This window comes from Symsagittifera roscoffensis, chromosome 6 (assembly GCF_963678635.1).
Source record: "Symsagittifera roscoffensis chromosome 6, txSymRosc1.1, whole genome shotgun sequence".
Classification (NCBI taxonomy): domain Eukaryota; kingdom Metazoa; phylum Xenacoelomorpha; order Acoela; family Convolutidae; genus Symsagittifera; species Symsagittifera roscoffensis.
Window position 1 is genome coordinate 42,316,675 of NC_087067.1, and position 27,371 is coordinate 42,344,045.

Below are 27,371 nucleotides of genomic sequence, written 5' to 3' on the forward strand. Positions count from 1 at the left end.
CGTGATCGACTTCTAGTTTCGAAAGTGGAAATTAATTTTCACATTTGCCAGCGAAATAAAACTTCTACTTATTGATCCAGTTTTCTCAAATAGGGTTACTTTATGAAAATTTTTTCAATCATTAGTTGTTCTAGAAATTCGAAGTACTTAAATCCATTCATTTTTTCTTCGAAAGTTGAGAAATTTTTAAAAAACAAGACTGTTTTTTTCTGTTTCCTTGCGTTCAACACTTCTCCAACTGTCAGTTGGCAATGTTTGGACATTTTTTCCTCAAAATATCTGTTTTTGGTGTTAAAGTGCAAAAAAAAGAAATGGGTATTGATGACTTTTTTCAGGAAAGTCACGCAGGAAAATTTATATCATGCTCAAATTTGATTTTATGAATTTAGAATGTTGAAAAACGTTTTAAAATGTTCTATCATTTTTTGGTTTCCTTGTTCTTTTCCAACTGTCTGTTGGCTATGTTTTAGATATACAGACTGAATGGTTCTCTCAAATGAAGAAATTCAGTATGAAAGAACACCGAAAGAAAGAAGCACTCTTCTCAATACAGCACAACTAAAAAGAACAGAACAGAAAACCCTGTTCTAGCCCTAACCCACAAAGAAACTCACTTTAAGTCCACTTCTTTCTACCCTCTAGAGCAAGCTGTCAAATATAGTGTTTTATCTAAGGGGGTGTCACTCATAAGTATGTTCATAAAGATTGAAGAGAAAGTTTACCAAGCATTCTAGCTGAAAATGATGGTAAACTAGCTAATACTAATCGTCTGCCAATTTCACATATCGGCATCTTCATTTGCGTGATGACTAGACGAAAAACGGCTGAAAATCAGAAACATACTTAGGAAGACAGCGCCCATTAAATGACATCATTAAGTATTTCAACATTGTTTGGCGAAAGTTACACAAAGAGTATCTTCTTTCTCAATTGAAGGGAGTTGAACAAGCTTTTGTGGTCTTTGAAATTGAGTATTTCAAATTCAAGTTGACATGATAAAAAAAGCTTGTTCTGCTCTGCTTAATTTTTACCAATTGATTTAAAATTCTGGTCAACAGCTCAAAATTTCCTAATAATTATACAGGAAAGTCTGAAACATAATAAGCTTTTACTTATTACTATATAAGAGTCCGACCTACGTTCATCGAATCTTAATTGCCCTAGTAAGCGTATGGGGCACACATAATCTGGAGTGAATGAAAACATCTGGAATAGCAAACCTCGTGGGTTTGAAACTGAGTACGACCTGTTTTTATTACACGGTAAATATTCCGTTTAAAAATGGCTTATTATTAGTCTGTTTAATATTTTTGTCGAGCTTAGTTGCCACATTTTAGAGATTTTGTGGTAGCATTTTACTTGTAGTTTTTTTTTGGCAATTTGTAATTCTACTGGCCTTGGCTTCGTGTATTTGTTTTTTGGGTTGAATTGAAGTGAAAATTGATGCAAAAGAAAATTGTTTACAATTTCAACAGAATTAATATGGTGCAACTTGTTTTTGGCAATTCAATTCAAAAGGGATTGTTTTTGGCCCAAAATTTTAATCCAAAAGGGATCTTTTTTGGATTTTTAGTCAAACGAAAACTGCACCATAACTACTTATCATTGACATAATTAAATCAAAGTGAGATTTTTACGTAGCCAAAAAAAATTTAAGAGGGGTGTATTCTCTAAAACAAATTGCGCGAAACTTTTAAAAATCGTTTTTGAATGTAGAATTGGTGTTTTATGTAGTAAAAATCAATTTTCTTTTTGTGTATCAAACAAAAATAAATAATTAACACAATGTTTTGGCGAATATACTTTTCTACAATTCTTTTTGGGCTACAAAACGGGCTGTTTCATATAATTATGTCAGTGATTGACTAAAACAGCCAAAAATGATCCCTTTTTAAGGTAAAATTTTGGGCCTGAGATTTGCAAAACAAAACATATTGCACCATTTTAATTCTGCTGAAGTCCTAAGCAATTCTCGGTTTAATCATTTTGCACCTAAAGACAACTCAGTTTGAAAAAAAAAGAGTTTTAAATTTCTAAGTTTGATGCGTTTTGCCCGAAAAGTTTAAATCAGCACTGTTTTTAATGCGCTCAAGAAATGTCCAAATTGAATTACAGCAAGATACTTTTGGTTTTGAATACGTTACTAGACGCAAAGATCATCCTTTTGTACTTGGCATAATCTTTATTTTGAAAATTTATTATTTCCCAGTTGTTGTTTCCAAAATCTGTTTTAAAGACGTTGAAGGGCAGTAGGAACATTCAGGGCTTCGCCTTGAGCTGAGCAAAATAAATATGAACTCAAAATTCAGATTTTGTTTTGATTATTTTGGTTAAATTTTTTTAGGTTAATTTATTTTGATATTCATAAGTTTCGTCTGTGATGTAGGGATTTCCGGCGGAGTTCGGCATGTTCTTGAACTACTGCAAGCACCTTCGCTTCGAAGAGGCCCCAGACTACATGTACTTGAGACAGCTGTTCCGCATCCTGTTCCGAACCCTCAACCACCAGTACGACTACATGTTCGACTGGACCATGCTCCGACAGCAGAGGTCAGGTGGACAAGAGCCAGTTCCCACGCAGAGTTCCCAGGTATGCCCAATTTAGAGATCCAGGTCTGCTCAATTTAGAGATCTAATTGTGCTCAATTTAGAGAGCCAGGTATGCTCAATTTAGAGATCCAGGTATGCTCAATTTATGAGCAACAGACTAAAAACACAATGCCATTTAATTCTACTTTCATACAGGTTTCGACACCTTATGAACATCATAAGTCATAAATGTTATTAGATTTTAAACTTTTTAATTACGGGTCGAGTCTTTCCAGTCCGAACTACCATCTCTTTTAAATCTGATGTGGAAAGTGATTGAAAAGGACTGTTCCGAATGTTCCAAATGCCGTATTATTTTAGGCTATTGCCAGCTCAAACAACGGAGCAAAAGCTGCTCATTCAGACCAAAGAAGTAAGTAAAAATTGACCGCTTTACAATCGATTAGTTGTCGTTACCATCTCTGTTCATATATACCATAACAACACGCCACTGACTTAAAACATGGTTTGAAACCAATCATTGCATAATCTGAATACCGTCTGAAGCGTTTAAATATCTGTGAATGGTATGAAAGCAACGTATTGTGCTTTTAATTTTGTAGTTGCTTAATCGAGTTTGCTACTGAGGAACGAAAACATGTTTCTTGCGGCGTCAGAATATTCAAAACTTTGAAGCTATAATTATTCGAGAACATATTTATTATTTTGTGAACAAATGACGCAAAAATGAAGTTGCTATGGTAACATATTTGCATTTGAGCCTGGAGTTCAAGAGAAGACAAAAACTCTAAAAGTCATTTTGCAATCAGAAGTTAGTCAAACAAAGGAACCTTGACATGTGTTATTGGAATGTATGTGTATCTATACCAGGAAATGAAAATAGAACTGAAAATTATGGTGGTAAAATGAAGCAAGTCTATGGAAATTTATAATGTTACATGAAAGTAGTGTTTAATAATGGGCCAGTGAAGAGTAAAGAAGTTACGCTGGTGTTTGTGTTTGTTTCAGATTGAGTTATCGTCACCTCAGTTCCTCCAGATTTATTAGTTAATGTTTTTAAACAGTGAGTATAGCTGATTGTTTTGTTTTCCAAAATTTGCTGAAAAGTGTTCTAAACAGTGAGTATAGCTGATTGTTTTGTTTTCTAAAATTTGCTGAAAAGAGTCCGATCAATATTAGTCTAAAATCAGTAATTATTGCAGTTTTTCTAGAATTTATTTAACTCTAAAAACAATCTAGAAGACCTGCATTGTCCTTAGTTTGTAACGGCTAAAACTCAATTCAATGATGTTTGAAACTTTATTGAAGTTGGGCCTCTTGCATTTTAGAGGTTCTAACATGCCGAATCAAGCTGTGCTGGCCTTTTTATCTCGCGTAAAAGCAGCTTCTCAATGCTGGAACCCCCTTCGAAACCCTCTTTTTAAGAGTATTAAATGTAATGAAGACTCTTATATAAGTCTTGGTGATTTTGATTGTTTGTTTTTTCACGAAAAGGTCTTAAAATTTTTGTTCACGCTTACTTTGATTTTTTTTTATTTGTAATTTTTTTAACCTCAGTGCATTTCCATTTTTAAAAGGAAGTCAAAATCCTCTAGCGAACAGCAAAAATGTAAAGGTCACGAAAAACGTGATCGACTTCTAGTTTCGAAAGTGGAAATTAATATTCACATTTGCCAGCGAAAAAAAAATTGCTACTTATTGATCCAGTTTTCTTAAATAGGGTTACTTTTATGAAAAATTTTTCAATCACGAATTGTTCTAGAAATTTGAAGTGCTTAAGTCCATCCATTTTTTCTTCGAAACTTGAGAGATTTTCAAAAAACAAGACTGTTTTTTTCTGTTTCCTTGCGTTCAACACTTCTCCATCTGTCAGTTGGCAATGTTTGGACATTTTTTCCTCAAAATATCTGTTTTTGGTGTTAAAGTGCAGAAAAAAAGAAATGGGTATTAATGATTTAATTCAGGAAAGTCACGCAGGAAAATTTATATCACGCTCAATTTTGATTTTATGATATTCGAATGTTGAAAAACGTTTTGAAATGTTCTATCATTTTTTGGTTTCCTTGTTCTTTTCTAAATGTCTGTTGGCCATGTTTTAGATATACAGACTGAATGGTGCTCTCAAATGAGGAAATTCAGTATGAAAGAACACCGAAAGAAACAAGCACTCGTCTCAATACAGCACAACTAAAAAGAACAGAACAGAAAACGCTGTTCTAGCCCTAACCCACAAAGAAACTCACTTTAAGTCCACTTCTTTCTGCCTTCTCGAGCAAACTGTCAAATATAGTGTTTTATCTAAGGGTGTGTCACTCATAAGTATGTTCATAAAGATTGAAGAGAAAGTTTACTAAGCATTCTAGCTGAAAATGATGGAAAACTAGCTAATATTAATCGTCTGCCAATTTCACATATCGGCATCCTCATTTTCGTGATGACTAGACAAAAAACGGTTGAAAATCAGAAACATACTTAGGAAGACAGCGCCCATTAAATGACATCATTAAGTGTTTCACCATTGTTTGGCGAAAGTTACACGAACAGTATCTTCTTTCTCAATTGAAGGGAGTAGAACAAGCTTTTGTGGCCTTTGAAATTGAGTATTTCAAATTCAAGTTGATGTGATAAAAAAAGCTTGTTCTGCTCGGCTTAATTTTTGCCAATTGATTCAAAGTTCTGGTCAACAGCTCAAAATTTCCTAATAATTATACAAAAAAATGTCGACACTTTTTTTCCGAAACCCCCCCCCCCCCCCCAACCTCAGATAAGCATCAGTTTTTTTGGTGGGGTTTTATCAAGTTTAATTATCAGGCCTAACTGTTGGTCATGGCCTAGTCTGCGCGCCAATTTTTGTAACAATCTGACAATGCGAACGGTAACTTTACTAGTAAAATTCCTGATACTTTACTGGGGGGTAGGAAAAATCAAATATCGATTAATCAACATCTTTCTTGTCTACGAGTTGTTGGGCGGTTGAGCTTTAAAACCAGTGCTCATTATAAATCTTCAATTAAATTCCTGTCACTTTAATTGGTAGATAAAAGTTGTAGATTTCTAGATTAAAAACAAAAGATGCGTTGAATGATATCTGAAACTCGAATCTTCTCCCCCGAAATATTAACATAGCAGGGCTTGAAGTCATCGGCTTCAATCGAAAGCAAACAAGAAGCTTACCTACTTTTTTGTCAGATTTATTGTCAGGACTACTGAGTAACTTAACTGCCGTCTTTCATTGACTTATTTTGGGGCATAATTCTATTACCTTATTAAAATGGCCCAATTTTCAATGAAAAGTGGTGGTTTTTTCGACACCTGACTGAATAATTTATATCTGTGTGTATTCTGCATTGAGAATTACAGATTGGGCGTCACTTTAGAATCCTTTAGTTATCCTATCGTTTCATGCAAATCATTCAGCAAGAAAAATTTTTCTTCAAAACGAGCTTCAAACGCAATGAAATGTATGCGGAAATATAAAATCCTTAGTTAGAAGAAATTTTTTTCATTGATTTGCTCCGGTTTCAAATTAAAAACAAGTTTATCTTTGTATTTTTATGAACTAGATTGATGATAGCTGTAAATATACTATTATACTAGCAAGTGACTCGAATATTCAATATTTAGTGTCAGGAGTTTCGCGATTTGTTTTTGTTTCGGGTCACTTAGTTTTCTCAGAGATTTAGACGTTTTTGTTGTGAAGCGTCAGTCATTTTCAAACATATCTCTGAGTTTTGTTGTTAATTTCTTCATGTATTAACGCCATTTTTTGTGTCGAAAGGCTGCTAGAACTGTTACATAAAATAACGTTATCGGGTTGATAGCAATTATTCTAACATCAGTTTTAACAATTAAATGTTTTATTTCCTAATTTTTGCTGTTGAAGTAGTTTCATGTACATCAATCTTACTTTGACAGATACGTACCTTTGGCGGCGTTGGTTGAACCAAATCACTGATGATGAGATATGAAATATTAACAGGGGTGGATTGGAGAGGTGGGTACCAAGTCCTTTTTGATCGCTACTAAAACGATTTGCTTTGTGGAATGACTTAAATGTTTCAAATAGCTTGCTTTGAGCAACTTAAGTTTTTGCGAATTGATTTGTTCGTTAAAGTAAATTTAAATATTTCAAAACTTAACAGTCTGAATAGCTTGCTTACAAAAGCTTAGTTTTTTTTTTGCGAAACGAATTGTTCTATGAAATAACCTACAAGGCTTCATAGCTTGCTTAGAAAACTTTTGGCTTTTTTGTGAACCGATGCGGTCATTGAAGCAAGTTGATGTGTTTCAGAAGTGGAAAAGCTTGCTTAGAAAAACTTCATTTTTCGTGAACCGATTCATTCTAAAAAAGAACTTGAGTAATATCATAGCTTGAATTGTTTGCTTAAGAAAAAAAAATGTGATGTTTTTGCGAACTGGTTCGCTTCATGAGTTAACTTGAAATATTTTAAGTTTTTATAGTTTGAATAGCATTCATAAGAAAACTCTAATTTTTCACAAACCAATTTGGTGTAACATATAACTCGACATTTTTAAAGTTTTCATAGCCTGAAGTTTTTGCGAACCGATTCGGCCTATGGTTTAATTTTCAAAATGTCATAACTTGAATAGCTTTCTCAAGAAATTTTTTTTTTGCGAATGGATTTAATCTATGAATTAATTTGAATTATTTTGTCTTTTCATCTCTTGAATAGCTTGCAAAAAGAAAATTCGCTCTGTGAAATAAATTGACGTTTTAAAAATTAACTTGCTTCCTAAGAAAACCCAATTTTTTGCTAAAATGTTTGATCTATGAAAGAACTTGAAACAGTTTAAACTTTCAGAGCTGGGATAAGAGAAACTTGAACTTTCCCGGACTGATTTGCTCTATGAAACCATTCAAAATAATTCAATGTTTCATCAATTGAATGGCTCCAAAATCAACTTTCAAACATTTCGCCATCCGATTAGCTCGGATAGTTTGCTTAGAAACACATTTTTGCAAACCATTTTGGTCCAAAAATGACCCGAAAAATAATTTGTCTAGAATAACTTAAAATTTTTGCCATCCCATTAGCTTCATTAATTTACTTGAACTAAATCAAAATTTCATTACTAATAGCCTGCTTAGAGAATCTTAACTTCTTGTTTTTCGATAAGCTCTATATAATAGCTTAAAATTTTTCAAAATATCGTAGCTTGAAGGGCTTCAAAAAACTTCAAGTTTTCGCAAAAGGAATCGGTCTGAGAAAGACAGCTATTACGTAGCTGAAAGTTTATTAGCTGGAATATCTGGCTTAGAAAATCTTGAACGGTTCGCCATCCGATTCGCTACCTGAAATAATTTGAAATATTTCAAAGTTTAATAGCTGGAATTGCTTGCTCAGAAATATCTGAACAAGAACTTCTCCTAAATGATTTGGTCTATGAAGTGATTGCTTCAGAAGTTTCATTGCTTCAAAAGAACTAAACAAACTTTTTTCCATTCGATTCACTACGTAAAAGAACAGAGTCTTCAAAAATTCATAACTAATAGCTCGATTGGAAACACTTAACTCATTGCCGCCCGATTCGCTCTATGAAAAGACTTGACATATTTCCAAGTACTATAGTTTGAATGGTTTCAATTGAAAAACTTTGTTTTTCTTGCGAATTGAGTCGGTCTATGAAATCACTTACAGTATTCAATACTTCATCGCATGAATCGCATCAATAGAAATAATAACTTTTAGCCATCCGGTTCGCTACAGGAAATAACTAGGAATATTTCAAAGTTTCATAAATAATAGCTTACTCCAAAAACCTTATCTATGAAATAATATATGTTTCAAAGTATCATAGCATGAATGACTTCAATCAAAAAGCATTAAGATTTCGCCATCCGATTCGCTCTATAAAATAAATTTTATTTTCTCAAACGATTACACTAAAAACAGCAAGCTTCAGGTTTAGAAGAACAAATTTTCAGCAAACCGATTTCCATGGTTTGAATAGCATGCTTAGAAGAACTTAAATTTTTGCAAACTGATTCGGTTAAACAAAGAAAAAATTCAAAAAAAGTCAGAGAGTTGGAATAGCTTGCTTACAAAAAAACTTCAGATATCTTACGAACCGTTTCAGTCTTTGAAGTTTTTCATAGTTTCATAGCTAAAATCTTCTGATTTATAAAAGCTTAAATATTTTGCGAACTGAATCCGTCTTTAAAATTATTTAAAATATTTCAAAATTTCATAGCGTGAATAGCTTAATTAATGAAAACTGATTGTTCTTGGACTGATTCGCTTTTAAAATAAATTGAAGTTTTAGAATAAATTGCTTAAGACAAATTCGGTTTTTCACGGAACGATTCAGTCTATTAAAAAATTTGAATTGCTTAAGAGTTTCATCGCTTAAATGGCTTCATTAGAAAAACTGAAATTTTTCGCCATCCGATTCACTTCGTTACAGAGATTCATAGCTTGAATAGCTTGCCTAGAAAAAATTGAATTTTTCGAAAACCGATTTATTTTATGAAATAAGTTGAATTGTTTCAGCTTCTTTCACTTTTCAGTTTTAAGTCAATTTTTAGCGTTGCATCAAGACAATTTAAACTTTGGGTAAAAGTGTTTCATTTCTTTTGCGATCTTTTCAGTAGCAAAACCATTATTTTGGTTCAAGTTGGTTTTTAAAAGCCAATGAACGCAGTGAAAGCTCTTATAAAGCTCGCATTTAATTTTTTTTCGGAAAGAGACTGAATGTTAGTTAACGCTGAAATTAAATTTTTCGCTGGTTGAATTTTTTATGTGTAGTTCAATTCCTTTTTTAAAAGTGCAAAGGTTACAAAAACGGTAGTCGTCTTCTAATATCGAAATTAGATTTTGATTTTCAGATTTTTCAGCGAAAAGATACATTAGCGAATTGATCCTGTTTACTAAAACTGGGTTAATTTTGTCAAAAAAACTCAGAAATAAATTATTGTGGAAGCTCAGAGACCCTTAAAACAAATTTTATTTGCGCATTTTGTAATCTGAAGTTTTTCCAAAAACAACAAGTCAGGATTTTTTCTATTTCTTGGCGTTCACTGACTCTTTTCAACTGATTGAAAGTTTTGTTTGCGGAAAATTCTAGTGTGTTTTAGTTAGTTCATTTCCTCTCCCATTTCTTAAATTTATTTTGAAAAACGCATGTTTGGGTAGAATATTTTTTGATTGAAGTTTAAAATGAAGGTTCGAATACGAAAAATGCCTATTTTTATAACTGTTTTTCTCCATTTTCAACTATACTGGAAAAATTAAGTAATACAGCAAAATATTTGTCAAAAATTTTCCGGTCTCTTTTTTTTCTGATTTTTTTCCGGATGGAGTATTTACGTTACACAAGACAAATAATTTTTGACCATGGTTGAAATTGCTTGACCAAATTGAAGTTGAAAAAATTTAACTTTTAAGCCTTTGAAATACCTACAAAAATGATAATACCAAAAATGTTATCAATTTGTTAATTAGCAGTGTCAATTATTCAGTTTAAGGTCACTTTCCGTGTATCAAAACAATTGAAAAATGCAGTTAGTGTTTCAATTTTAATTTTATTTACGGTAATTAACAGCAAAACCAAGTTAAGTTTTTGCGAATTGATTTGTTCGTTAAAGTAAATTTAAATATTTTAAAATTTAACAGCCTGAATAGCTAAGTTTTTTGTGCGAAACGAATTGTTCTATGAAATAACCTACAAGGCTTCATAGCTTGCTTAGAAATTTTAAGCTTTTTTGTGAACCGATGCGGTCATTGAAGCAAGTTGAAGCGTTTCAGAGGTGGAAAAGCTTGCTTAGAAAAACTTCATTTTTCGTGAACCGATTCATTCTAAAACAGAACTTGAGTAATTTCATAGCTTGAATTGTTTGCTTACAAAAAATGTGATGTTTTTGCAATCTGGTTCGCTTCATGAGTTAACTTGAAATATTTTAAGTTTTAATAGTTTGAATAGCATTCATAAGAAAACTCTAATTTTCACAAACCAATTTGGTGTAACATATAACTCGACATTTTTAAAGTTTTCATAGCCTGAAGTTTTTGCGAACCGATTCGGCCTATGGTTTAATTTCCAAAATGTCATAACTTGAATAGTTTTCTCAAGAAAAAATTTTTTTTTGCGAATGGATTCAATCTATGAACTAATTTGAATTATTTTTTCTTTTCATCTCTTGAATAGCTTGCAAAAAGAAAATCAACTTTACGCGAAGCGATTTGCTCTGTGAAATAATTTGACGTTTTAAAAATTAACTTGCTTCCTTAGAAAACCCAATTTGTTCCTAAAAAGTTTGATCTATGAAAGAACTTGAAACATTTTAAACTTTCGGAGCTGGGATAAGAGAAACTTCAACTTTCACGGACTGATTTGCTCTATGAAAGCATTCAAAATAATTCAACGTTTCATCAATTGAATGGCTCCATAATCAACTTTCAAACATTTCGCCATCCGATTAGTTCGAATAGCTTGCTTAGAAACACATTTTGCAAACCATTTGGATCCAAAAATGACCTGAAAAAAAATTTGCCTAAAATAACTTAAAATTTTTGCCATCCGATTAGCTTCATTAATTTACTTGAACTAAATCAAAATTTCATTACTAATAGCCTGCATAGAGAATCTTAACTTTTTGTTTTCCGATTAGCTCTATAAAATAGCTTAAAATTTTTCAAAATATCGTAGCTTGAAGGGCTTCAAAAAACTTCAAGTTTTCGCAAAAGGAATCGGTCTGAGAAAGACATCTATTACGTAGCTGAAAGTTTATAAGCTGGAATATCTGGCTTAGAAAAACTTGAACGGTTCGCCATCCGATTCGCTACTTGAATTAATTTGAAATACTTCAAAGTTTAATAGCTGGAATGGCTTGCTCAACAAGAACTTCTCCTAAATGATTTGGTCTATGAAGTGATTGCTTCAGAATTTTGATTGCTTCAATAGAAATAATCAAACTTTTCTCCATTCGATTCACTACGTAAAAGAACAGAGTCTTCAAAAATTCATAACTAATAGCTTGATTGGAAAACTTAACTCATTGCCACCCGATTCGCTCTACGAAAAAACTTGACATGTTACAAAGTACCATAGTTTGAATGGTTTCAATTGAAAAACTGTTTTTCTTGCGAATTGATTCGGTCTATGAAATTACTTACAGTGTTTAATACTTCATCGCTTGAATCGCATCAATAGAAATAATAGTTTTTTTGCCATCCTGTTCGCTACAGGAAATAACTAGGAATATTTCAAAGTTTCATAATTAATAGCTTACTCCAAAAACCTTATCTATGAAATAATATATGTTTCAAAGTATCATAGCATGAATGACTTCAATCAAAAAGAATTAAGATTTCGGCATCCTATTCGCTCTATAAAATAAATTTTATTTTCTCAAACGATTACACTAAAAACGGCAACCTTCAGGTTTAGAAGAACAAATTTTCAGCAAACCGATTTCCATGGTTTGAATAGCATGCTTAGAAGAACTTAAATTTTTGCAAACTGATTCGGTTAAACAAAGAAAAAATTCAAAAAAGTCAGAGAGTTGGAATAGCTTGCTTACAAAAAAACTTCAGATATCTCACGAACCGTTTCAGTCTTTGAAGTTTTTCATAGTTTCATAGCTAAAATCTTCTGATTTATAAAAGCTTAAATATTTGCGAGCTGAATCCGTCTTTAAAATTATTTAAAATATTTCAAAATTTCATAGCGTGAATAGCTTAATTAATGAAAACTGATTGTTCTTGGACTGATTCGCTTTTAAAATAAATTGAAGTTATAGAATAAATTGCTTAAGACAAATTCGGTTTTTCACGGATCGATTCAGTCTATTAAAAAATTTGAATTGCTTAAGAGTTTCATCGCTTAAATGGCTTCATTAGAAAAACTGAAATTTTTCGCCATCCGATTCACTTCGTTACAGAGATTCATAGCTTGAATAGCTTGCCTAGAAAAAATTGAATTTTTCGAAAACCGATTTTTTTTATGAAATAAGTTGAATTGTTTCAGCTTCTTGCTATAAGCTTGAAAAGCAAAACTTGTTGTTGTTTTTTGCAAATTACTTAAATTACTTATATTTTATCACTTGAATGACTTCAACAGAAAAACTGTTTGCCATTTGCTACGAGTTGTCAATTAATTTTGAAGTTTTATAGCTTAAATACCTTGCGTAGAAAAGCTTGAGTATTTTGCGCACTAAGAAACAATTTAAGTGTTTCAAAGTTTCATTGCTGAAACGGGTTCCGTAGAAAAATTTAAACTTTCCGCGTTTTGATTCGCTTCGTTTTAAAGATTTTTTTAAGCGAACTGATTGAGTCTGAAATAACTTGAAATTTTTCAAAGTTTCATAGCTCCTTAAAAAACGTTAGACTTTTTATGTGGACCAATTGTCAAGCTATCAAATAATTCAAAATGTTTCACCAACTGGATTGGTCTGTGAAACTTTTTTAAACCAGCTATTCAAGTTATTTCATAGACAGAGAGAACAAATATAAGTTTTAAGCTATGGAAAGCTATGGAACTTCGAAATTATTCTTAGCAAGCTTTTCAAACGAACTTTCATAGCTTAAATAGTTTGCTAAGAAAAAGTTGAATTTGATCACTCTGTCTATGAATTAACTTGAATAGCTTGTTTAAAAAAATCTAAGGTTGTGCAGACCAATCCGGTTGATGAAACATCTTAAGTTATTTAAAAGCTTGAATAGCTTCCTGAAGAAAAAATTAAACTGGTTCACTCTGTCTATAAATAGCTTGAATAGCTTGTTTAAAAACATTTAACTTTTTGCAGTCCAATCCGGTTGATGAAACAACTTAAATTATTTAAGAACTTGAATAGTTTGCTAAAGAAAAACTTAAACTTGATCACTCTGTCTATAAATAACTTGAATAGCTGGTTTAAAAACGTTTAACGTTTCGCAAACCAATTTGGTTGAAGATACAGCTTGAATTACTTGATAGCTTGATTAGTTTTTATAATAAAAACTTGATTTTTTTTGCAAAGTGATAAGCTCTTTGAACGCGTGAATACCTTGAATGAAAATATTAAGCGTTTTAATCCCAATACTTTCATGAAATAACATAATAATTCAGAAAAACTTAACAAGTTAGAATAACCTAACAAGTTTTTCAAGTTAAAAAAACTTGATATACTTGGCAAACCTCTTTTATCTGAAATAAATTTTCAGAGCTGAAATCGCTTGCTGAGTAAGCCCTAAGTTTTTGCAAAAAGATTCGGTTTAAAAAACAACTTGAAATATTTTAAAGGTTCAAGGCTTGAATGCCTTAAATAGAAAAACTTGATTTTGCCATTCAATTTGTTTCGAGAAATAACTTGAAACTTTTTGAAATATCAAGGCTTGAATAGCTTGCTTAGAAAACGTTTTCGCGAATCGATTTGGTCTCTCAAATTACTCAAAGTCTTTCAAAGTTTCGTCGGTTAAATAGCTTGCATAGGAAATTTTCAAAACAGATTACAACATGGCTTAATTCAAATTTTATTGCTGAGTTTGAAGAATGCCAAAATCTTTTTAGCGAGCCGATTGATTATTTGAGACAGGCTTGTTAGTTTTTATAACAAACAAATCAGTTTTTTCTCATGTTTTTACTTTTTGCCTTCCTTATTTCGACGTTTCTTCTTTCCTGTTTTAAACAACGCTTGTTTGGGGTAAAAAACTTTTGATTAAAGCTTAAAAAAATGATTTGAAGACAAATTATGCTAATTCTAATAACTGTTTTTCTTCAAATTAGACTAGAATGGAGAAATCAAGTAATACAGCCAATGTTTTAAAAGAACTTTTCAGTTTTTCTCGTGAAAGCTTTTCAGGATGAAATTGTTATGTTCCACGTGGAAAAACAACAGTTTTTGACCATGTTTGAAATCGTTGACCGAAATGAGATTGAAAGAAATTGATTTTTCAGGCCTTTGAAAATATTACTTCAGATGAAAAAGTCTTAGATTATCAACCAGTAAAATTATCAATATTTTGCTATTTTTTCAGTTTTAGGTCAATTTTTAGCGTTGCATCAAGACAATTTAAATTTTGGGTAAAAGTGTTTCATTTCTTTTGCGGTCTTTTCAGTAGCAAAACCAGTATTTTGGTTCATGTTGGTTTTTAAAAGCCAAAGAACGCAGTGAAAGCTCTTATAAAGCTCGCATTCAATTTTTTTTCGGAAAGAGACTGAATGTTAGTTAACGCTGAAATTTAGTTTTTCGCTGGTTGAATTTTTATAGTTTTATGTGAAGTTCATTTCCTTTTTTAAAAGTGCAAATGTTACAAAAACGGTAGTCGTCTTCTAATATCGAAATTAAATTTTGATTTTCAGATTTTCCAGCGAAAAGATACATTAGCGAATTGATCATGTTTACTAAAACTGGGTTATTTTTGTCAAAAAAACTCAGAAATAAATTATTGTTGAAGCTCAGAGAGACCCTAAAAACAATTTTTTTTTGTGCATTTTGTAACTTGAAGTTTTTCCAAAAAAACAAGTCAGGATTTTTTCTATTTCTTGGCATTCACTGACTCTTTTCAACTGATTGAAAGTTTTGTTTGCGGAAAATTCTAGTGTGTTTTAGTTAGCTCATTTCCTCTCCCATTTTCTAAAACTATTTTGAAAAACGCATGTTCGGGTAGAATATTTTTCGATTGAAGTTTAAAATATAGGTTCGAAGACAAAAAATGCCCTTTTTTATAACTGTTTTTTTTCCTTTTTCAACTATACTGGAAAAATCAGGTAACACAGCAAAATATTTCTCAAAAATTTTCCGGTCTTTTTTTTCTGATTTTTTTCATGCTGCTCATAACGCTTTTCCGGATGGAGTATTTACGTTACACAAGACAAATAAGTTTTGACCATGGTTGAAATTGCTTGACCAAATTGAAGTTGAAAAAATTGAACTTTTAAGCCTTTGAAATACCTACAAAAATGATAATACCAAAAATGTTATCAATTTGTTAGTTAGCAGTTTCAATTATTCAGTTTAAGGTCATTTTCCGTGTATCAAAACAATTGAAAAATGCAGTTAGTGTTTCAATTTTATTTACGGTAATTAACAGCAAAACCAAGTTTTTTGGTTTTTTGTAGCCTTTTATGAGCCAATGTAAGCAGTAATGTGGCTCTTATAGATATCATAATGAATTTTCCTCAGGAAAAAGACTGATAGTTTGTTCGCGCTAAATTTTGATTTTTTGCAAAATGGTTTTTGATTTCTTAATTTCAGTTCATTTGCTTTATTTAAAAGAAGTCAAACTACGCTATCAAAGAGCTAAAGTGTAAACATGTTGAAAAACGTGATCAACTTCTAGTATCGAGTTTTCAGTGGAGTTTTAAATTGGGTTAAATTTAGCAAAACATTGTCAATCTTAAACTTTTCTTGATTTTCAAACAGCTTTGAGCTCAAGTCAATGTTTTTGTTCAGTTTTTTTTGCGTTCTTTGACTCTTTTCAACTTTTCTGTTGAGTATGTTTTGACATTGGCAAATTAATAGCATTCTTGATTCCACAGGCGAGCTAGCGAGCGTAATGTTACAATACGAGTTTCACTTTTTTCATCCCAACACGCAAAGAAAAAATGCTCATTTGAGGAAATTTTAGCGGCAATTACATTTTCAAATAATTAGCATATTTTCTCGGGCTTTTAAGGGCTGCTGTTTGCGTATTGATAAGACACCTTGGAACAGATGCGAGGACTTCTGACTCTGATCTATTGGCTTGAAAATTGATCCCGGCACTTAGCAAAATTTGAATTTTAAGGCGTATCTTTATCATTTTCCAAAATTTCCATTTTCTGTTAAGGGCACTCTTTTGTTTTTTGCTTGTGTTTGCGAAGTGCAGTTGTTCTTAGTAGCTAAAAAGTGAACTGTTTTGGCTTTTTAAGACATACCGAGACAAAACATTCTGTTCATACATTTTGTTTATAACACCTAGAAAACTTGGGAACAAGTCTGAATGTGTAACCCCCACATATCTAAAAGGAAAACGGAACAAATTTGAAAAAAAAAATTAGCAAAAAATTTTTTTGTAAATATATTCAAATAGTAACCACACAAGAGACTTCGACAAATCTCTGGAAAACACACAAAACTAAGAAACTTTGTTTATTTCCTATTTAATAAATTTCGAAAATAAAGCTCGTTAATGGGGAAAAAAAGAAACTACAAAAAATATTCGTAAAAATCAAACCAAAAATAAACACAATTTTTACTACTTCAACTATTAAATTAAAAAAAAACTGGAGAAGTTTTTGAACATAATTTAAAGCAATTCGATACGCTATCACCCTGAAACATTCTACAACGAAGACGCTCATTTCTCGCAAAAGAGGATGTCAAGTTTCAAGATAAAAAGTCGAGAAACAGCTGAAATTTAAACCGACCATGTCCAATTAGCCAAAAAAAACTGACGGTTTTTTCAACTATTTCTGTTTTTATTGAAGTTTTTGGTGTTTAGAAACCAACAAAACTATGCAAATGCATATACACCTATCACACAGAGAATAAACGATGCTTTGGTTTTTACGCTCGGTATTTTAAGCTAGCAAATGTAAAATTAAACGCAAATAACTAATTCGAAACCGAAATTAGAAAAAAAAAATTGACAAAATTTGGAAAAAAAAAAAACAATCGACTTCAAAAAAAAGGAGAAGAACACAACTACCCGCGTTTAGGAGCTTTTACTGTTTTTTTTAGCGAACATTAAGCTGACAATACGTGAGAAGTTGCCCATTAAATGCAAAACAATCAAGAATGTCACAAGAAAAAGTATCATAAAACAAATTTAAACAAAGAAAAAATTTGAATTTTTACACCAAACTAACTTGAAATTGTGACCTAAATCAGGTTTAAAAGTTGTAAAAACTTTAAAAAAACCAATAAATAAATTGCTAGACCGATCGAAAAGAAGCGCAAGATAACAAAAAAAAAGAAATTATACAAATTTGGGGATATTGAATTCAAATATTACTTTAGATCAACTATACTTGTAGATAATAAATAAGAATTAATTTCAAGCACAATGAAAGACCGCCAATTCACTATTCCTAATTTTTCACGGTACTCTTACTATCAGAGGCAGCTGTGGTAATTCTAGACCAAGTGAGAAGAAGGAGCCTGTTAAAATTCGATTCATTTTAGAATTGCAGGAAAATTAGCAGAAAAACTAACTCCCGATTACAAAACACTTGCTTTCGCAAGCGTAAAAATGAATAGTGGAAATAGTAGGAAAAACTTATTCAAAAACACCTTGAAGATAACATGACAACTGTGAACAAAAACCTACAAGCCGGCAAAGTAATCATTTCACTTCGATAAAAATTGGCGCAATCAGCTATAGTATAACAACTGTATGCAGAAAAAAACGTATTTAGTTGCAAAAAAACTACCACTGTTAGATAATCATCTTAAACTAATCATCTTTAGCCATCTTTTTAGCAGAATTCTGTGCTGAAAATTTTTAGTACCCGGTTGCAAGTCGCTAGCTCCACGCAAGGAAAATCAGCCTCTCAAAATGTGCGCTTCAAAAAAGTTGACTAAATCAATTAAAGACATAGCCAACATACAGTTGGAAACAAAATCAATGATCGCAAGCAAACAAAAAAATGGTCTTTTGGTACTCAAATTTGATCAAACTTTTCGTCATCAAGGGATGCATTTTTCGTTCCGCTGAAAAATCTGAAACCTAAAATCCAATTTCGAAATTGGAAGTAAATCACGTTTTGTAAATTTTTCAATTTTTCTGTTAAATAGTGGAGTTTGCCTTCCTTTTAACAAAGGAAATGAATTGAATTTTAAAAAATCAAACCGCGAAAAAGTACAATTGAGCCTGAACTCATAAGTATGTTCATAAAGATTGAAGAGAAAGTTTACCAATCATTCTAGCTGAAAATGATGGAAAACTAGCTAATATTAATCGTCTGCCAATTTCACATATCGGCATCCTCTTTTTCGTGATGACTAGACGAAAAACGATTGAAAATCAGAAACATACTTAGGAAGACAGCGCCCATTAAATGACATCATTAAGTGTTTCAACATTGTGTGGCGAAAGTTACACGAAGAGTATCTTCTTTCTCAATTGAAGGGAGTTGAACAAGCTTTTGTGGTCTTTGAAATTGAGTATTTCAAATTCAAGTTGACGTGATAAAAAAAGCTTGTTCTGCTCTGCTTAATTTTTGCCAATTGATTTAAAGTTTTAGTCAACAGCTCAAAATTTCCTAATAATTATACAGGAAAGTCTGAAACATAATAAGCTTTTACTTATTATTATATAAGAGTCTGACCTACGTTCATCGAATCTTAATTGCCCTTGCAATTAGCAAGTGTTTTCAAATGGGAATATAGATTTTTTTTGGTTAACAACTTGCTTAACATAATCACATGAATAACTTGGTATCTTGGTTCATATTGAATTCGAGTTTCTAAGCGTATGGGGCACACATAATCTGGAGTGAATGAAAACATCTAGAATAGCAAAGCTCGTGGGTTTGAAACTGAGTACGACCTGTTTTTATTACACGGTAAATATTCCGTTTAAAAATGGCTTATTATTAGTCTGTTTATTATTTTTGTCGAGCTTAGTTGCCACATCTTAGAGATTTTGTGGTAGCATTTTACTTGTAGTTTTTTTTTGTTTTCATTTTTTTTGGCAATTTGTAATTCTACTGGCCTTGGCTTCGTGTATTTGTTTTTTCTTCTTTCTTTGCTTAGTTTCCTTGGAATTAGTGACTTCTTTTGGTTTGAAGGTCTCTTTTTCTTTCCTGTCTCCTAGATTGCAATGCTAGTTTTGTGGTATCGCTTTGACTCTGTGTTTTCAATATTTGACCCTTTTGTCTCTTAGGGTCCTTTCCAATCGGCCTAGGGGGTAATGCCGTCGCTTTTACATCCTAAAGTCTGGAGTTCTTCTCTCGGCCGGGCCTTTTTTCTGTTTGTTTGCAATTGAAATTTTTTTTCGGTTAAAAATGAACTGAATTTTTATTGTCTGCTGAAGTTTTGTCAGTTAACAGTTAAGTTGCCACATCACGGATTTTGTTTGTGCTGCTGTAAGCAACTTTCATTTCAAGTGCAAGTGTCATTCGTTCCAGTATCCGGGGAGAACTTTAAAGATTACAGCTTTTTTTCACAAAATTATTTTTTTTTCAGCTCAACTGTTGTCTGCTTACTTATTAATCGCTATTTCGCTGCCTTGTTGATTTTTCTGATTTGAAATTTTGATAAACCTATTTGTTTTTATCATAACTTTTTCGACTTCTCATGTTTCTTAATGTTTTTGCTGCATCGCAATTGGTGCGTAGCTCGGTTTCGCCTGTAAGTCACAACGTCCTTTTCTACAGAAGTTCTTTTTTTTGCCGTGATCGAAAAATCATCTTGTTTGCACAAAATGTATGAGCAGAATATTTTGATTCGGTATGATTGACAAAGCCAGCAAAATACACTATTAAAGTCCAGCGAACAGCTTCGCTTCGCAAAAACTAGCGAGAAAACAAAAAACCTGCTCTAAAAAATGTATAATAAGGATAAATATAAGCCCTAAAAATGAAAAATTTGCAGTGTGCCAGGATCGACCCTCCAACCAGTAGATTAGGATTTGCAAGTCTTCGCATGTCTTCCAAGTTGTCTTGTCAATTAACAGACACCAGACACCAATAAAGCCGAGAAAATAAGCTTTTTATTTGACAATGTTTTTGCAGCAAAAATTTCCCCAAATGAGCATTTTGATTTGCGAATTGGAATGGAAAAATTAAAATCTCTAATATAACACCACACTCGCTAGCGCTTCGGTGTAATCAAGAAAGCTTTTAAATTGCAAATGCCAAAACATAGTCAACAGGCAATTGGAAAAAAGTCAATATACGCAAAAGAAAACAGGAAAAAAACACTGGCTTGTGCTTTTAAAGCTGATTGAAAATCAAGAACAATTAATGATTGACAATTTTGATGAATTTAACCCAGTTTAATAAAAACTGATCAAAAAAATTTCCTTTCGCTGAAAGTCTGAAAAATCCAATCCAGTTTTGATATTAGAAGTCGATCAAAATTTTCGTAACTTTTTTTTATTTTGAAACTGGATGTTGCCCTCTTTTTAATAGAGGAAAGAAAATGATTTTTAAAAAAAATCGGGTCAATCTTGCGGAAAACTGAATTTGAGCATTATTGAGTCATAAAATTTTTCCTAACAAATAAACGAAAAAAAATCATCGCGACCAATAAAAGAGTCTGAGATACGTTCATTGTCTCTTACTCACAATGACTCTTTATACAGAATTTCTTAAACTTTTCCCTGGATTTTGAATATTTGTTTTGAAAACTTTTAAAATGTTTTAAAACGTTGTAAAATTTGCAGCTTATCCATTCAAACAATTTTTATTTTTCGCTTGGATCTGAAAATCACCTAGTCTGCAGAAAATGTCCTAACAGAATGTTTTGACTCAGTATGTCACAAGAACATTACACTCAGCTCAACTGATATCTGCCTAATGATAAATCGCTATTTTGTTATATTGATGATTTTTTTTTAATTTTAAATTTTGGAAGAACTTTTTTAAAAAAAATTCGACTTTTTATGTTTTTTAATCTTTTTGTTGCATCGCAATTGGTGCGTGGCTCGGTTTTGCCTATGTGTCACACTTTCATAAAGCACCAACAAGAACAAAACACTACATACTTGGTAAACACAATCGAAAAAAAGGTACTCTAAAAAGAAAACGTAAGATCATGGAAAAGATCAAGATAAGCCTTAAAATTAAAGTTTCGCTATGTGCCGGGATTGATCATTGTATCTGTTCTGAGGTGTCTTGTCAATAGGCAGACACACTAGCCAACCAAAAAAGCCGAGAAAATACGCTATTTATTTGACAATGTTATTGCAATAATAAATCCCAAATGAGCATTTTTTTTGTGTGTTGGAATGGAAAAAATAAAACTCGTGTAACACTACGCTCGATGCAAAAATGCTATCAATTTGCCTTTACCAAAATATAGTCAACAGACAACTAGAAAAGAGTTTATTAACGCAAAAAAAAATCAGAAAAGAAATAATGACTTGTCTTCAAAACTGTTTGAAAATCAAGAATAACTTATGATTGACTTTGTTGATAAACTAACCGAATTAGGAAAACCGGATCAATAAAAAAATTTCAGTTCGCTGGGACTTTCAAAAAATAAAAAAAAACCATTGTCCATGCTAGAATTTTATGACTTTTTTTGTAACCTCCACACTTTTGCTCTTCGATAGTCGAGTTGCACTTCCTTTAAACAAAAGAAGTTACTGAACTTAAAAAGTCAATACTCAAATAGCAAAAAACCAAAATTTAGCGTGAACAAACTTTAATTTTTTTTTCTTAAAATTTCAACACCTATATAAATTTCAACGCAACCTACTTGAAACCAAAAACCGTGGTTTTGCTGTTGAAATTACTTAAAAATTTTAAACACTTTCACTGAAGTTTTCAAATGTTTTGATACACGCTAGAGAGAGTGATTTTAAACTGAAAAATTTGCGACACCAACTAAAAACTTGATAATTTTATTGGTGTTAATATTTTTGAAAAAAATCAATTATTTTCTTCTAAAATAGGTTTTGCTGTAGCTTCATAGTTCATTTTCTTTCATTTCAATTGGGCCAAACAATTTCAACCAGGGTCAAAACATCTCAGTTATCCAGTTATCAATTAGCAACTTTTGTAGATTTATGATCGTTGTGATGTTTTTCGTTTAGTTACTTGATTTTAATCAGAACCGCCAAATTATAATTCGATCATGTGAGTTTTTGAGCCAACATTTATTTCAACCTGTTTTGGTTAACATTTCAAGTCCTATTTTCTTTGTTTAAACAATGGTGGTCTTAGAAAATTTTAAAACTTTCCAGTAAGTTATGCGTCTGATAACAAAAGTGTCTAAAATAATCAAACAAGGCTTCATATCTGAAATAAATTGACCATCTGAGTTATATTGATAGTTTTTTATCAATTTTTGGGAAAACCTAATATTTTGTTTTAAAGTTTGCCATTTATTTTTGTATTGCAAGTGATGCTCCGCTTCGATTCTGTGTATATTTTTTTCTTTGCTGCTGGAATTTTTTCTATATATTTCTTAATTGTTACTATGTAAGTTTTTATTTTTCTCCATTTTCTCCCCATTGAAGTGATCCAAAACTTAAAAACTTGAAAAGTCTGAGGAAAAAAATCCTTCCGAAGAAGTTGAAGTACACAAAATCAAAAAATCAATTGGATCATTTTTACGTTTATATACGGTCAAGTTTGAAAGATCTTTCAGGTATCAACCCATTTTGGGAAAAAACGTCGGCAGAACCACCTTTAGAGTGGTTCAAATGGGCAGCTATACTAGAGATGGCCGTATTCACAAAAGATGGAATAGAAGTCAGAAACCTAGATAGATTCAAACCGGCATTAGTCGAACCACCAGAACGCATATGCGAACGCGAACTATCCGGCGAAACAGAAAAGCAAAAAATCGAGATGTACAAAATCAAGAAAAGTGAGTTGGTTGGGAAAACAGAGTCCAGAAGGCAAGAGAGAAAGGTGCACTATAAAACTCTTTGCCGTGGGACGAGGCTGATGCGAATGTCCGGAATTATTTATTTCTATGTCTCGGCGCAGAAGGCCAACTCCAAGTACAACAGAAAAGACCAAGCCTGGACCTACACAATGCAACAACGCGAGAACTTATGACGATACTGGAGGACAACTTCAACACAACAAGAATTTTATCATTCGAAAGATATAACTTCAATTGCTTCAAACAGTTGAAAAACGAAACCTTAGAACAATTCCACGCTGACCTCGTAAAAAAAACGTCGCGCGCTGATTGCGGAGATAGGGAAGACGAGTGGATTCGGGACATGTTTACTGCCCATATGAATAAAGAAAAAAAATCGATGAGAGCAATTAGCCGAAACACGATGCACACAAGATGCATTTGATTTTACAACAAGTCGAGAAAAAAAATTAAACACAGTCGAATCATGAAAACAAATTCATTTGATTGAACAGCAACCATGAAACAAGGACCAGTGAGTTATATTAAATCGCGAGGTAGAGGCGGCCCTGCCAGCCAACAGTATGCACAAAAAAGCCGTGGCGGATTTCATGGACGACAAAATGGCACACACGGAACATAAAATACGAGGGGCCATCAACAACCTTATAGCGCACAACAAAAGCAATATTATAAGTGCCGCAGACAATTTGGCCCAAACCAAAACAATCGTTCCCAGCAGAAACAAAATTTGCTCAAAGTGCGCCAAACGGGGGCATTTTGAGAAAGTATGCCGGTCTACAAACGTTAATTATCTAGTAGAAAGAAATGAAAAGCAGCAAAATAAAATGAAAGGAACAACAAGAGAACAGAAAAAGATCCGGTTGCGTTCGCGGAATTTACGTCCACTAACTATTGGGAAAAGTTCCAACAGGATAACTTTTTAGTAATGGCAATAGCTGAGGTGTTCAAGGTGAAGAACTCAATTGACTTGACCGATGATGATCTATACGGACAAATTCTTTAACTGAAAACAAACACGGAGATCATATTTGCCATCGCCGACTCGGGAAGCCTAATTTCTTTTCTAAACGAAAACAAACCAGTCAGATTTCAGAAAAATGACAAATCGACGATATTTAAAAATATCCCACCGATAAACGCGGCAAAAAATCTAACATGTTACAACGGCGAATTTATCATTTCCAAATAAAAACTAATAAATGCGCTAAAATCCGGGGGAGGGACAATACAATGAGCAGCATTCATAATAGTGGATGGCCAAAAAGTGAACATAGTAGGTAGAAACCTACTACCCCAAATAGGCACAAGATTAATACAATAAAAACCAAAACAATACCAAATGCTAAGTATAAAAGAAGCGGAAGAACAAAACCCCGAAGTGAAACAGTGGGTTAAAGATAATTTTAAACAATTGTCTATGAGAAAAGAAAAATCTATAAACCACGTAATGCGAACACATTTCATAAAAAACGCAATTCCTATTCAGCAAAAAGGACATAGGGACGTAGGAGCCCCATAAATTTACAAGAAAGCGTTGAAAAAGAGCGAAGCAAACTGTTCGAGCAAAAACACATCATCAAACTGGATAATTGTTGGGAAAACAATTTATCAGGCCGCTCGTGATAACTGTAAAAAAGGACCAAACAGTAAAGTTGGCAGTGGATTTCAAAAAGATCAACATCCACAGAAATGAAAATCGAAGTCAAACATAGATTTTTTTTCTGGTATATAATGCAAAAAAGTAATAAAATCAGATACAAATCACCAAACATTTTTCTTAACGCATGACCTACGGTACGCATGACCTAATCGTTTTGGATGAACAGAGTAGAGAGCAAGGCAATTTCCTCTTATTGGAGGCAGTGCCACCGTGACCTATCAATTCCAGACAAGATTCTAAGGCCTAACAGATATGCCGCCAGATTTCTAAAGTGCAGTCAATTTGGCACTCACAAACTGCAAAATTTTTAATGCCTACTTGGACGACAATTTAATAGTGACTAAAAGGGTCACTCGAGCTACACAAAGAAAAAATAAAGACAGTTTTATAGAAACTGGGTGAGGAAAAGCTCGCAAGCAATCTCAATTGACACATTTTAACAGGTTGAGTGGTTAGGATATAACATTAACAGCGGGGATACAAAACCACTCATTCAGAAAATATGAGTGGTTTTGTATCAAAAGCAAGTAAAAAATAAACCCCACCAAAAAACTCAAACAACTAAAAAGTTTCATGGGCTCAAAACACCATATCACACGGTATATTCCTCGTCTAGCACAAACCGCTGCCGCACTGCGCACATTCCTGAAAAACAAAAATGAATAAATCACTCGATTGGACACCTGATTAGAAAGTAGCATTCAATTACATCCTAAGACTACTCTCAGACATAACACAAAATAAACCTTTTAATCAAAATTTAGAAACCCGCGTGGTTTGAGATGCATCAACATCAGGCTAAGGGCAGCATTAGAGCGAAATTCCAAGGACGGTTGGGTGGAAATAGCTTATGCGTCACAATTCTAAAACTCGCTAGAAGAAATGTACTCAGTAAACGAACTTGAATTACTAGGGGGTAGTTTGGACCATCGAACACTTCAGATATTATCTATATGGGAAAAATATCTATATCTATAAATATCTATAAATCTATATATCTATAAATCTATAAAAATATCTATAAATCTATATGGGAAAGTCGTTTTCTCCCGGGGGATGTGACCACCCTCGACGCCAGAAGCAGAAAAGGACCGAAATTGCAGGACAAGTCAAGTCAGATGTGAGGAGAGCTTGTCAGATCTATGCTGACATCGCCAAAAAACAGTGACAACTGCAAATGAAAGTCAGACGACAGACAACATACTAACTCCACAAATACCCCCACAGCCGGAAGTCAAGGACGCTAGAGAGCTACTAATGGGCCCATCCAAAAAACAATAGCTATTTCCGAAAAATATTTTTAGCGACGACACTAACAGCATCGAGAAACAACTGCCGAAGAGAACAAAAAACGAAAACCCACGCACATTTCGTTGATAGAGAATTTCACGATCTCATCATCAGTAGAAACTGAACTCTCCAAAGAAGTACACGAAACGTACGAGCACTGTGTGAACCGCGTGGACCCAACACAGTGCAGTCAGGATGAGCTGCTAGCCAACATCGAACCCCCAATTATGGAAAAACACAAATAGAAGTCAGTCATGAATCAATCACGGAAAGGCTGGTCGCAACACTCGAACAGGAGACTAATACAGAAATGGAAGAAACACGCCGCTTTTCAGGGGGAAACTACAGAAAGTCCTCGGAATAAAAATCATCGCCGTCGCCACTAAGAAAATAGAAACTTGCAACCACTCCTCAATTTTGTCAAGAAACGCAATTAGGAGGCGATAAAGATCTCCAACGGTTAATACTGGTACAACCTCTGGGACTGACTGCAAATGCGAGAGGACTGCCTACTGATTGATGAACCCGACTCAACTCCGCCAAATAGTGTTAGACAGCATCCACCTAACACATCCCCGACAAGCAGCTATCTTGGATCTGTGTCAACATAATCGGTTCCCGCACATACACCCGTACATAGTGCAGACTGCACAGAATTGTCGGCAATGCACCCAACAAGGTAAGAGTCTAAAACCACTAATAGGAAAACAACATTCATTTCCGATGAACTTAATAAGGATGCACACATATTGGTTGCAGTTGATCAGTGGTCAAAGTTTCCAACGACACAGGTAGCTTCAAACACAACGGCAGACCTTGAGATAAATTTTATGCAAAGTTTCAACTTCAAATAATGGGGTACCCTGAAGATTAAAAGTGACCAAGCACGAACATTTCGAGCCAAAAAGTTTCAACTGTTCTGTAACACTACTAACATCAAGCTACTTTTCGCACCGGTAAACAATCATAGATCAATAGGAGATAGTTGAAAGAAAGATGCAAACACTAGAACGTTGATTAGGGATAATGAGAATAGACAAAAGCAATACTCCGTATAAATTAGCATAGGACGTAGCCGAAATTTTAAAAACACTTCGAACTCTCCCTACGGAGTAACAAAAATCTCACTATCTGAAGCTCACAAGGGATTAAAATCAAACACTCTTCTCTCAAACCTAGCCTCAAATAGCTCTTCTAAAATTCTAAGTAGGGAAAACGCAAAAGACGCTTGTTTAGATCGGAACCTAACACAACCGCTAATTTCATTCCAGCTGAAGTTATGTACGACCTAAAAACAGTGTCAGAGGATGAATTCGCCGTCAAGCGACGCCCAGTACAATCTCCAGACCCTTACCGGTGGAAGCAATCACGTCCTTAAGCCAA

The 27,371-nt window shown here is 33.1% G+C and overlaps 2 protein-coding genes across 2 annotated transcripts in view; one reads left to right on the forward strand and one right to left on the reverse strand.

Annotated features, from left to right (window-relative positions):
- The window catches only part of LOC134847563 (uncharacterized), a 326,408-nt gene that overhangs the window by 82,280 nt on the left and 216,757 nt on the right, over positions 1-27,371 (reverse strand). The window lies entirely within an intron of this gene.
- LOC134848755 (casein kinase I-like) lies at positions 1,852-4,735 on the forward strand. Its single transcript, XM_063866267.1, has 5 exons — positions 1,852-1,857; positions 2,387-2,590; positions 2,911-2,962; positions 3,559-3,613; positions 4,650-4,735. Exons 1-4 carry the CDS (start codon positions 1,852-1,854, stop codon positions 3,561-3,563), a joined length of 267 nt encoding a protein of 88 aa, XP_063722337.1. The 3' UTR covers positions 3,564-3,613; positions 4,650-4,735.

Bases quoted from the DNA above. Each gene is read 5' to 3' on its own strand.
- LOC134848755 (XM_063866267.1), top strand. The intron at 2,591-2,910 runs GTATGCCCAATT...GTATTATTTTAG, and splicing joins TTCCCACGCAGAGTTCCCAG to GCTATTGCCAGCTCAAACAA.